Raw genomic sequence first — 12,389 nt, forward strand, 5'->3', positions numbered from 1 at the left:
TCCACAGTGGCTGCACCAGTCTGCAATCCCACCAGCAGTGCACGAGGGTTCCTTTTTCTCCGCATCCTCGCCAACACTTGTCGTTTGTTGATTTGTTGATGATAGCCATTCTGACAGGTGTGAGATGGTACCGCATTGTTGTTTTGATTTGCATCTCTCGGATAATTAGTGACGTTGAGCATGTTTTCATGTGTCTCTTGGCCTTCCTTCTGTCTTCTTTTGAAAAGATTCTATTTAGGTCTGTTGCCCATTTTTTTATTGGATCATTTATCTTCCTTTTATTAAGTTGTATAAGCTGCCTGTAGATGTTGGAGATTAAACCTTTATCAGTGATGCCATTTGCAAATATGTTCTCCCATGCAGTGGGCCTTCTTGTTGTTTTGTTGATGGTTTCTTTTGCTGTGAAAAAGCTTTTTATTTTGATGTAGTCCCATTTGTTAATTTTCTCTTTAGCTTCCATTGCCCTAGGGGCAGTGTCAGTGAAGAATTTCTTTTGGCATATGTCTGACATTTTGCTGCCTGTGGATTGCTCTAGTATTTTTATGGTTTCCCGTCTTATGTTTAAGTCCTGTATCCATTTTGAGTTTATTTTTGTGTATGGCGTAAGTTGGTGATCAAGCTTCATTTTTTTGCATGTATCTGTCCAATTTTCCCAACACCATTTATTGAAGAGACTGTCTTTATTCCATTGTATGTTCATGCCTCCTTTGTCAAATATTAATTGAGCATAGTGGTTTGGGTCAATATCTGGATTCTCTATTCTGTTCCATTGATCTATATGTCTGTTCTTGTGCCAGTACCAGGCTGTTTTGAGAACAGTGGCTTTGTAATATAGCTTGAAATCTGGTATTGAGATCCCTCCTACTTTATTCTTCTTTCTCAGGATTGCTGTGGCTATTCGGGGTCTTTTTTTATTCCAGATGAATTTTTGGAGAGTTCTTTCAAGGTCTGTGAAATATGCCGTTGGTATTTTAATGGGGAGTGCATTGAATCTATAGATTGCTTTGGGTAGTATGGACATTTTAATGATGTTGATTCTACCAATCCATGAACATGGTATGTTCTTCCATCTGTTTACGTCTTCCTCTATCTCTTTTTTCAGTGTCCTGTAGTTTTCCGTGTATAGGTCTTTTACCTCCTTAGTTAAGTTTATTCCTAGGTATCTTAATTTTTTTGGTGCGATGGTAAATGGGATTGCCTTTTTAGTCTCTCTGTCTGTAAGTTCACTATTGGTGTATAGAAAGGCCATAGATTTCTTGGCGTTAATTTTGTATCCTGCTACATTGCCGAATTCATTTATTAAGTCTATGAGTTTTTTGACGGAGTCTTTCGGATTTTTTATGTACAATATCATGTCGTCTGCAAATAAAGACAGCTTTACTTGTTCTTTTCCAATCTGGATGCCTTTTATTTCTTCTTCTTGTCTAATTGCAATGGCTAATACTTCCAGTACTATGTCAAACAGGAGTGGTGAGAGTGGGCATCCCTGTCTTGTTCCTGTTCTTAGGGGAAATGTCTTTAGTTTTTGTCCATTGAGTATGATGTTTGCTGTGGGTTTATCATATATAGCTTTTATTATGTTGAGGTATGAGCCATCTATTCCCACCTTGTTGAGAGCTTTTATCAAGAAAGGGTGTTGGATTTTGTCAAATGCTTTTTCTGCATCAATTGATATGACTATGTGATTTTTATCTTTCAATTTGTTTATGTGATGTATCACGTTTATTGATTTGCGGATATTGTACCATCCTTGCATTCCTGGGATAAATCCTACTTGGTCATGGTGTATGATCTTTCTGATGTACTGCTGGAGCCGATTTGCTAGAATTTTGTTGAGGATTTTGGCATCTATGTTCATGAGGGATATTGGTCTGTAATTCTCTTTCATTGTGTTGTCTTTATCTGGTTTTGGTATTAGGGTGATGCTGGCTTCATAGAAGGAGCTTGGAAGTGTTCCTTCCACTTGAATTTTTTGGAATAGTCTGAGGAGGATAGGTTTTAGTTCTTCCTTGAATGTTTGGTAAAACTCTCCTGTGAAGCCATCTGGCCCCGGGCTTTTGTTTGCTGGAAGCTTTTTGATGACTGCTTCAATTTCGTCCATAGTTATTGGCCTATTGAGCTGTTTAGATTCTTCTTGATTGATTTTTGGAAGGTTATATTTTTCTAGGAATATGTCCATTTCCTCCAGATTGTCCAGTTTGTTGGAATAGAGTTGTTCGTAGTATTTTGTAACAATCCTTTGTATCTCAGCGGGGTCTGTTGTTATTTCACCTCTTTCATTTCTGATTTTGTTTATTTGGGTCCTCTCTCTTTGCTTCTTGGTGAGCCTGGCTAGAGGTCCATCAATCTTGTTTATCCTTTCAAAGAACCAGCTCTTGGTTTTGTTGATCTTATGTATTGTTTCTTTGGTCTCTATGTCATTTATCTCCGCTCTGATCTTTGTTATTTCCTTCCTTCTGGTTACACTGGGCTTTTCTTGCTGCTCTTTTTCTAGCTCTTTGAGTTGTAGGGTTAAGTAATTTATTACCATTGTTTCTTGTTTTTTGCAATAGGCCTGTAGAGCTATGAACTTCCCTCTCAAGACTGCTTTCGCTGTGTCCCATAGATTTTGGATTGTTGTGTTTTCATTGTCATTTGTTGCCATGATGTTTTTTATTTCTTCCTTGATCTCTCTGGTGACCCAGTCCTTGTTTAATAGCATGCTGTTTAGTCTCCATGTGTTTGATATCTTTGGATTGTTTTTATTGTAGTTGATTTCCAGTTTTATGCCACTGTGATCTGAGAAGATGCTTGATATAATTTCTATCTTCTTGAATTTGAAGAGACTTTGCCTGTGACCCAGCATATGGTCTATCTTTGAAAATGACCCATGTGCACTTGAGAAGAATGTATATTCTGTGGCTTTGGGGTGAAATGTTCTGAAGATGTCAATTAATTCCATCTGGTCTAGTGAGTCATTTAGGATTGCTGTTTCTTTGCTGATTTTTTGTTTAGAGGATTTGTCCAGTGGTGATAGTGGGGTATTAAAGTCTCCTACTATGATTGTGTTGCTATTAATCTCTCCCTTGATATCCTCCAGGAGTTTTTTTATGTATTTGGGTGCTCCTATATTGGGAGCGTATATGTTTACCAGAATTATTTCTTCTTGTTGGATTTCTCCCTTTAGTATTATGAAGTGGCCTTCCTTATCTCTTGTTATGGCATTTACTTTGAGGTCTATTTTGTCAGATATAAGTATTGCTACCCCAGCTTTTTTTTCATTTCCATTTGCCTGAAAGATATTTTTCCATCCCTTCACTTTCAATCTGTGTGAGTCTCTTGTTCTGAGGTGGGTCTCTTGTAGACAGCATATATATGGGTCGTGTTTTTTTATCCATTCAGCTACTCGATGTCTTTTGATTGGAGCATTTAGTCCGTTTACATTTAAAGTTATTACTGAAAGGTATTTGTTTGCAGTCATATCTATTTTTGTGTCTGTATTCCTTCTTACCTGTTTATTTCTTCTTTTTACAGTATTCCCTTTAGCAATTCTTGCATTGCTGGTTTGGTGGTGATAAACTCCCTGAGGCTTTTTTTGTCTGCAAAGCTCCTGATTTCCCCTTCAATTTTGATTGATAGTCTTGCTGGATATAGTATTCTTGGATTCAGTCCTTTGCTTTGCAACACTTTGTATACCTCCTTCCATTCACTTCTAGCTTGTTGTGTTTCTGATGAGTAATCATTTGACAATCTGATGGGTGTTCCTTTGTAGGTAACTCTCTGTCTCTCTCTTGCCGCCTTTAGGATTCTCTCTTTATCATTTATATTTGCCATTGAAATTATGACATGTCTTGGTGTGGGTCTTTTGGGGTTGATCCTGCTTGGGACTCTCTTAACTTGCGTAACTTTTATCTTTCCCATATCCGGGAAGTTTTCTGTCATTATTTCTTCAAATAGATTTTCTAATCCCTGCTGCTCTTCTTGTCCTTCTGGCAGCCCTGTTATACGCATGTTACTTCGTTTCATGTTGTCCCGAAGCTCCCTTAGGCTTTCCTCCTGCTTTTTAATTTTTTTCTCCAATTGCTGTTCAGCTTGAGCTTGTTTCTGTACCTGATCTTCTAACTCACTAATTCGGTCCTCTGCTTCTTGTAATCTACTGTTGAAACTTTCCATGGTGTTTTTGATTGTAGCTATATCACTTTTCATTTCTTCCTGATTCTTGCATAAGTTGTTGATTTTCTCATCCATCCGATGTATAAATTCCATGACCATTACTCTGAACTCCTTTTCGGTCATGTTGCAAGCTTCATTTTCACTAATTTCCTTTCTTGGCGACTCCACATTTTCTTTCCTCTGTGAGTTATTTCGTTTCCCCATTCTGGCTATTACCAGAAAGCTCAAGCTTCTGTTTGCGTGGACCTGGGCCGTGTGCTGTGGGGACTTCGCTCCACCCTAGTTTCACTGAAGTGCTCTGACACTAGGACGTGTGACTGTCTTTGGTTGGTGGGAACCAAACTTGCCCAGGATCAGTGTCCCCAGTGTTCTGTGTGGCCTCGTGTGCACATTTAGAATCAGGGGCCCTGTCTGCACCACACTGTTGGTATGTGCCGAGAATGAGATCCTTAGCATGTGCCAGGAGTCAGAGTTTCCCTGTGTCTGCACCAAGACTCGAGTGTCAAAGTCTCTGTTGCCTTGTGCGGTTTCTCGTTGAGAATCAGGGTCCCTGTGTGTGCACGCACCAACAATTGGGGTCGCTGGCTCTTAGTGTGAATGCGCTGTGAGTCAGGGATCCCAGGCAGCTGTGTCCGGCGTGCCAAATTCCCTGAAGTGGGGCTGCGTCCTGTGTGTGCTCTCTCTACTGAGCCAAACCGGCTAGAGCGCACATTCTTAAAAACCTGAAGGTGAGCCGGCTCAGTGCACTCTCCCAAAGTCCCAGAAGGGGGGCGGAGTCCGTCCTGCGCGCCAAATTCCCCAAAGGGAAGCCCCTCTGTGCACGCTTTTAAGAATCTTCGAAGGGGGAGCTGTGCCCCGCGAGCCAAATTCCCCCAAATTCCCCGAAGCGGAGCCCTCTGTGCGCACTGACAGATTTCCCCGACGGGGAGCTGCTTCTGTCCCGTGCGCGAGCGCGCGCCAAATTCCCTAAGAGGGAGCGGGTCCCTGCGCAAAGCTTGGCAGCTTGGGCCAGGGGCGGATCTATCAGTTACTATGGCGCTGTCTGTGCGCGCGCCTGTGAGCAGCTTGGGCGAGGGGCGCGTCTATCAGTTACTATGGCGCTTTCCGCACGCCTGTGGGCGCTCAGCAGCTTGGGGGAGGGGCGGGTCTATCAGTTACTATGGCGCTATCAGCGCCTGCGAGGAGGGGGATAGGCTCTTTGACTCACGGAAATCTGCCGGGAAGTCTGGATTCTTGTTTGTTTGTCTGAAGCTGTGATAGCAGTTCTCTGTCCCCAGTGGCTGCAGGGTCCTGGTTTGTGTCGGAAGCCAGGATCCGAGTCTCGGGCAGCTCTGTTTCCCAAGATGGCGTGGTCTCTGCGTCCGCACCAGCCGCCGAGAAGTGTCCGCTTTGTGCGCGGGGCTCCGCCGTCTAGGGCTGCCCTGTTCGGGAGCCCCTTGGAAGACCTGCAGAATCTAACTGACCCTATCTCATACACACACACACACCACACACATCTACACTCTCCTCTATGGGTTCCTCACTCACACTCTCTCTCTCCCTACCTTCCTGCCGGTCGCCATCTTTTTAAAAAAAAAAAGACAGTTTTTATAAAATGTTTTTCAAATAATTAAGGTGATACTATTTGTGTCAAAATTGGATTGTAACATTTTGAAGGTGAACTAGACACCGAGACCTTTAGCTGCAGCTGCTTTATAGATGAGACAGCAAGATCCAGAAAGGCGGCTGGAGCAGGCTCCCGAGAGCCAGGGCCTCCCTCCCCAGCGCTCCCGCCTGCTGGAGAGACCTGTGTGGCCGCGAGCGCCACACCCAGGGGAGCCGGGCTTCTCTGCGTCAGACGTCACGCTCCTGCTCTTAATGTGGAATGTTGGCCCCTTCCAACCTCCCTCACTACCCGCCCCCCTTTCCTCAGATTCCCTGGGCTTCCCATGCTGCCCCCCAGTTGATGAACTCCTGTTCACCTTTTTAAAAACCCACTCTCACGGCTTCTTTCCTAAGAAACATTCTCAAACCCTTCCTACCCCTTTGACCTCTGGGTAGTTTATTCCTGTGTATCTGCTGTTACTGTTACCTAGTGCTGTAATTGGCTGTTGGCATTTTTCCTCTATTGCACTGTAAGCTCCGAGTGATATTCTGGCTTGTGTTTTCAATCCACGGCCTAAAATCGTGCCTTTTGAATAAATTCCACTGAGATCTACATGCTGGGAAACGAGGGGTTTAGACAAGCGGAGTAAAGGCCTGGGTGTCTGAGTGTGGAATGACTCCTTGCTCCTTTGCTTGTTTTCCCCTCCCCGCCCCTATTTTTTGCTTATTTCCAGGTTTCTAGATCATTGAGGGTTCCCAAGTCTATATTCCTCAGACCAGTGGTTCCCAGACATCTGGTCCATGAGTTGTAGCTAAATCTCCATGGGTTTTATAGCAACGCAGTGGCTTTCTGATTGAGGGAGCAGGAGCCAGTTATCTTATTTTGTTCGCTTTAAACCTACCTGGCAAATCGGAAAGATCAACTAGGTGCGGGCACCACAGCTGCCGATGACAGGACGTCCTATCCGTGTGCGAGGACTTGGGCAGGCGTCTGTGTGCTTTAGGAGTGTGTAAGCTGCTTAAGAGTTGCTTATTTCTGGTCCCCTAAGTGTTTAGTACCTAGTTTGTAGAAATGAGACTAGGTTAAAAGTAGTGACCTTCAACATGTTTTTAAGGTTTGGGTTCAATTGATGACTGATCAGCCTCTTTATTTCTTATCTCTTAGGCGTGTTCAGCCTGGGTGTCCCCGTAGATGCTCTCTTCTTCATTGGTAACCAGTTGGTGGCCACGAGCCACACCGGGAAGGTGGGCGTGTGGAACGCCGTCACTCAGCACTGGCAGGTGAGTTCCACCCGGAGCAGGCAGCCGCCGTGAGAGCCGCTGAAACCCTGCTGACGGGGCACCTGCTGCTTACTGTGGAGTTCCTTTTGTTTGATTTTACAGAATGAGTGAATATGTTTAGTGGCAAATTGGCTTCTGGATGAGATTTGACTATTTCTATTTAGAATTTTAAGTCACTTTGCAATAAGTTTTTAAACTGTGATCTGCCCTTTCTTATTTCCTTGACGTGGTTTGAGTTGCAACTTTCAGCTCTTTGCATTTTCCTTTCCATAGGAGTGGCCTGGGTTCTGTGCTTTTACTTGCTGCTCTGTCAGCTTGTCCTTTCCCTCCTCTTCCTCGGTGACTTGCTAGTTCCCGAGCTTCACTTTTCTGCATGTTTCCTTGGCCTTTGCCCTCTCCCACGCTGGGCCCAGATGAGCCCCCTCCCCGTCTCTGGTGGTGGTGCAGCCGATCGCACTGCATTGTCTCTGTTTTCCCTCTTGCCCACAAGTGCACAGCCCCTGCGTTCCCCTCCCGTGCTGGTGCTCTGGGAGCGCCTGGTACGGGGGAAGCTCTGCGTTGGAGTGGCATCTGTGAGGCGTCACACCTCCTCGCTGTGCCCAGGTCTTCCTATTGTCACTTCTCTCCTCAAGCAAATACTTCGGTTTGGTTGTGTTTTGTGGTAAAAATCATGCCCTTTGCTTTTCTTTTAGCACAAATATAGGCAGCTATTGATTTGCAACTATGTTGATTTGCTTGGAAACTGAATTTTTTATTTTAGTGCTTGAAAAAACAAAACATCTGAGAGCTTATTTGCCTTAATGCATTTCCTAGGAAACAGGTGAAGTCTGCAGGGGGCAGAGTGAAAGCAGAGGCGCCGTCTTTTCACAGGAGGACGGGTTATCGAGGGAAGAAGTAGTCCGGAAGTGGGTTGATCTAGGCCCGGGCCTAAGCCTGTCCCTCAGTAGGTAACTGAGCAGGCCATTGATCGCTGTGTGCCCTGCTCAGACCTGGCCTTCCAGTCCTCACGAGTGCTGTGGCCTCAGAACCATGTGCAGAAAGAGAGAATTCTTCCAGACTCTGAAAGGAAAGTGCCCCTGTGGAAAATCACATTTTTTAAAAGCTTTAAAGGGAATCACACACGTGGTTCTTTACCATTCCCTGTGCAGGGTGTGTGTGCGCATGTGTGTACGTATGAAATGTCCATTTCTAAGCCCCATTTACAGTGAAGATTGGTGTTTTATTACAAGAATTTTGAGAAGATGGAGCAGAAAATAAATTGTAATTAATATCTGACATCTGATGACAATCTCGCCACTTCAGGTTCAAGATGTCGTCCCTATAACTAGTTACGACACCGCTGGGTCGTTCCTTCTGCTCGGGTGTAACAATGGGTCCATCTATTACATAGGTGAGTGAGCCGTCCTGCTTCCGATAACACGTCACCTTCTTTAGCTTTAAATAAGTGCGCTCTTGGTTTGTTTTGCAGACATGCAGAAGTTCCCTTTGCGGATGAAGGACAATGATCTCCTCGTAACTGAACTCTACCACGACCCTTCCAATGACGCCATCACTGCGCTGAGCGTTTACCTCACACCCAAAACAAGTCAGTGCCCGGCAGCTCCTGTGCTTGCTTCCTGATTGCAGAGCTGAGGGTTTCACCCATGTCTGTATGAAGAGTACACGTGTTTCATGTCCAAGTCAGACAGGGCCCAGACAGGCGACATTGCACCTGCCGCCTCCGAATCATTACAGCATCAACCAACATGACCAACACACGTCACGTTGACCTTCCTATTGCAGTAGCTGGTTTTGTTTTGAAATTAGGAGCCTGTATATTTTTTAACCAAAACAGAAGCTCTTAGACTGCTCATCTTTATTGGATAGAGATGAGCTCATTTCCTTTGCAAATTTCAAATTTAAGTTGTGGGAAGACATTTTACTTGGAAGGTCAGGGTCTGTAACTTTCATTGCCTTTCAAAGGCCTTTGCAATGAAATTAACAAGCTCTGTAAATTAGGAAGTTTTTATATTCCGGAGTGAACAGTAAACATACATGGGAACTTTAAATGTTATCAGTAATGAAAGGAATTTTAGGAAAGTTAATGTGCACAGTGATATCGATAGGTTTGAGTGTTACTGATAAAATGTCATTTTATGGAATTCTCTGAAGGAAATCCTTTGGTCTGAAAAAGATGTTCTAGTGCCCGCAGGGGCTTTGGATTGAGACTGAGGTGAGAGTTTAACTGTGTTGGGCTCGGAGCCAGCAGGCTCTCTTCATGAATGGTTTCGGGCTGCCTCTGGCTCCTCTGGTTGTAGTGGACAGTGTGGGTGCACAGGGTAGAATGTTTGCTGCCCGGCCTCACAGCAAGCTGCCCCTCTGCAGAGTGAGCTGCAGGTTCTTTGTCTAAATTGGAGGCCGCGCTGCTGCTGCAGAGGCAGGAGCCGCCGACCGGCCAGAAGTGCTTTCCCGGCACGGGCTTCAGGAATGAGGTGAACCAGGTGAGGCGCTGGTGGAGCTCGGAGGCTCCCTATCTGAGGCTCTTGAAGAGGACAGGCCACTGGACCCCGTCCCCCTTTAACTCTGGGTGGGCTGGGCACTCGTTAGAAACAGCCACAGGTGGCCCGACGGGAGGAGCTGGACAAGGTTAGAGACGGCGCGGTATGTGAGATGTGGGGTGTGTTTGTCCAGGGAGAAGGGTTTTCAAACTGTCAAGTAGGATAGACTAGTACCCCACTGACTCCTCCAGGAAGATTCTGTAGTGTAGCCAAGTAAAAGTGAGAGAGATGGTCATGCTGGGCTAGAAGGAACACGGACGATGGCGTTGGAAATACTGTGGGTTATGGTGATGTTCGCACTTGCATCCGATGTGTTGCTCAGTAAATGTGTAAAGACCTATGATGTCTCGGGCACTCTACAGGGTCACCTAGACAAAAAGACGATTAGGCTTCTGTCCGTCGAGGAGTAGAGGAGGGTAGACGGGAGTAGATGATCAGGGTGTGACAGCTGCTGTGAGAACCCGACACAGTGCAGGGGCGAGGGGGGCAGGCAGTTACCTCTGGGGTGAGGCGCAGAGAATCCCCGGTTCCCGAGCCGGGCTGGTGGGACGCTGGGTCAGCTCTGCCCCCCCCCCCCCTCCACCTCGCAGGGGAGCTTTGCGAGGGCAACTTTCTTCCTGGTTTATTGTGGCCTAATGTCCCCCTCACCTGTGCCCAGGTGTCAGTGGGAACTGGATTGAGATCGCCTACGGTACCAGCTCTGGGGCAGTGCGGGTGATCGTGCAGCACCCCGAGACGGTGGGGTCGGGCCCGCAGCTCTTCCAGACCTTCACCGTGCACCGCAGCCCCGTGACCAAGATCATGCTGTCCGAGAAGCACCTCGTGTCGGGTAAGGGGCGGGTCTGTGCTGGAGAGGAGGCCTGCTCACGGAACGCGTGCCTGTGGGATTTCCTAGATTTCACAACCCGAAGACCATCAAAGCAGCCTTTTGTACGTTCCTAGGCATATTTTTGCCTTCAGTACAAAATTTTTTTGAAATACGTATTTCTTTAAAAATTTTTTTAAAAATATATTTTATTGATTTTTTTTTTTACAGAGAGGAAGGGAGAGGGGTAGAGAGTTAGAAACATCAATGAGAGAGAAACATCGATCAGCTGCCTTCTGCACACCCCCTACTGGGGATGTGCCCACAACCAAGGTACATGCCCTTGACCAGAATCGAACCTGGGACCTTTCAGTCCGCAGGCTGACGCTCTATCCACTGAGCCAAACCGGGTTAGGGCTCTTTAAAATTTTTTAATGCCAGTTGAAGTACTTGCATCACTGCACCCAGTGAGAAGTCTGCAGGGCCGGAGCCAGTCCGAAACCAAGCCCACAGGTCTCCTCCTCGAGTTGGCACCTCGTGTGCGCAGAACTCGGCTTCTGCGGCAGAACTGACTGCCACCCTCTCCAAGAGGGAGGCAGGGGTCAGGCCGTTTGCTCCTGTGGGAAATCCTGTTCAGCTGGCTTATTTTTACATGGCAGTGCTTAGAAATCTCAGTAGTAATTGCTGTCATTTTGATGGAGATGATATTATAGCATGTGCCACACTACATAGTAAAACTTGCATTTTAATACCCACTATTTCACGTCGGTTTGAAATGTAAGTAAATTTGTCAAGAAAAATGTCCAGCTTCGCCACAAATCTGGAGTATATGTATGCAGTGCTCAGTTACGTTACTCTGCCACCTGGTGGACATCAGTATAAGTGTAAAAATACGTGTACATAAATGGAATGACTTTTTCCCATAGTGTTTGTTTTCATGTCTTAATAGTATGAAGTTTTTTAATTAAAATTTCCATAGTTGCTCATTTGAACCAAATAACAAAATTTGCCATAATTTTAAAGATATTTAAATTTTTCTGAATCCTTGGGTTAACATTGAAATCAGGATATTATTTCCCTTGAAGCTAAATAAACAGCCTAGAACTAAACGTCTTTTTTTTTTTTAACAGAAAGCTGGTATTCTGAGAATTTTGTTACCTAAGTAACATTTGTACATTTTTTATTCCTATCGCAATAAGCCAAAATTAAATTTCTTTCTAAAGTTTTGTTTTAAAATGTGCAACTATGGCATTTCACCAGTAAGAAACGTTGTATATCTAAGTTAATTTCAGATGTTTTGCTAGTATTTACTGATGAGTTCATAGCTTATTGGTAACAAGAAGTTTCTGGAATCATGTCCAATTAGTACATGTTTTTATTAAGGTATGCCACAAAGTTTACATTTATGATACTTTTTGGCTTGTATTTTTAAATTACGTGTTCAGACCAAAGTGGGGGAGAGGGGGAATGGAGGCTACTTGTTAGGATTATCTCAGTATGTGCCCACTTAATACTTATATGACAAAGTAGATGAAGTTAGAGTATATTTTTTAAATACATACTCTTATTTGATATAAAAATAACTCAGCTTTATAGAGAATCTTAATTTTCCTCATGTGACTATCAGTGGGCAAACAGTCGCTGGTTCCTAATAGCTTTTGACAAATGTCCTTTGTGACGATACATTTTCAGTCGCTCCTGGTCTAGGTTAATATTTGAGTAACAGAAGGAGAAAGTTCCTGGTTTAAAAAAATAAACTAGGCAACTTGTTTACTATCTTTTCTCTTAAAATACTTTTCTTTAACCCTTTCTACTCTATAGGCTACTTTCATAAGGTTCCATAGACTTACTTATATACCTTACATGTGCAGAAAGGTAAACCATAGTCAGCTCTCTCATTTTTGCTGGTTAGGTACAAATTAAGTATAATTTTAAGATAAAGATGCCATTTGATCTATTTAAAGTGATCACAGTGAAAAAGTTAGTGTGTTTATGAAAGCGTTTTGTGGTGCTCTTACAGATCCCTATGT

At 44.4% G+C, this 12,389-nt stretch overlaps 1 protein-coding gene across 2 annotated transcripts in view; it reads left to right on the plus strand.

The window, feature by feature from the left end:
* The window catches only part of KCTD3 (potassium channel tetramerization domain containing 3), a 39,740-nt gene that overhangs the window by 21,080 nt on the left and 6,271 nt on the right, over window positions 1–12,389 (plus strand). For both annotated transcript variants that reach the window (XM_079763428.1, XM_079763427.1), the window contains exons 10-13: window positions 6,902–7,017; window positions 8,320–8,407; window positions 8,486–8,602; window positions 10,213–10,383. In XM_079763428.1, coding sequence (XP_079619554.1) covers window positions 6,902–7,017; window positions 8,320–8,407; window positions 8,486–8,602; window positions 10,213–10,383 — 492 coding nt within the window. The remainder of the gene's footprint in view (window positions 1–6,901; window positions 7,018–8,319; window positions 8,408–8,485; window positions 8,603–10,212; window positions 10,384–12,389) is intronic.

The sequence above is a fragment of the Cnephaeus nilssonii genome (assembly GCF_951640355.1).
Source record: "Cnephaeus nilssonii genome assembly, chromosome: 23".
NCBI lineage: Eukaryota > Metazoa > Chordata > Mammalia > Chiroptera > Vespertilionidae > Cnephaeus > Cnephaeus nilssonii.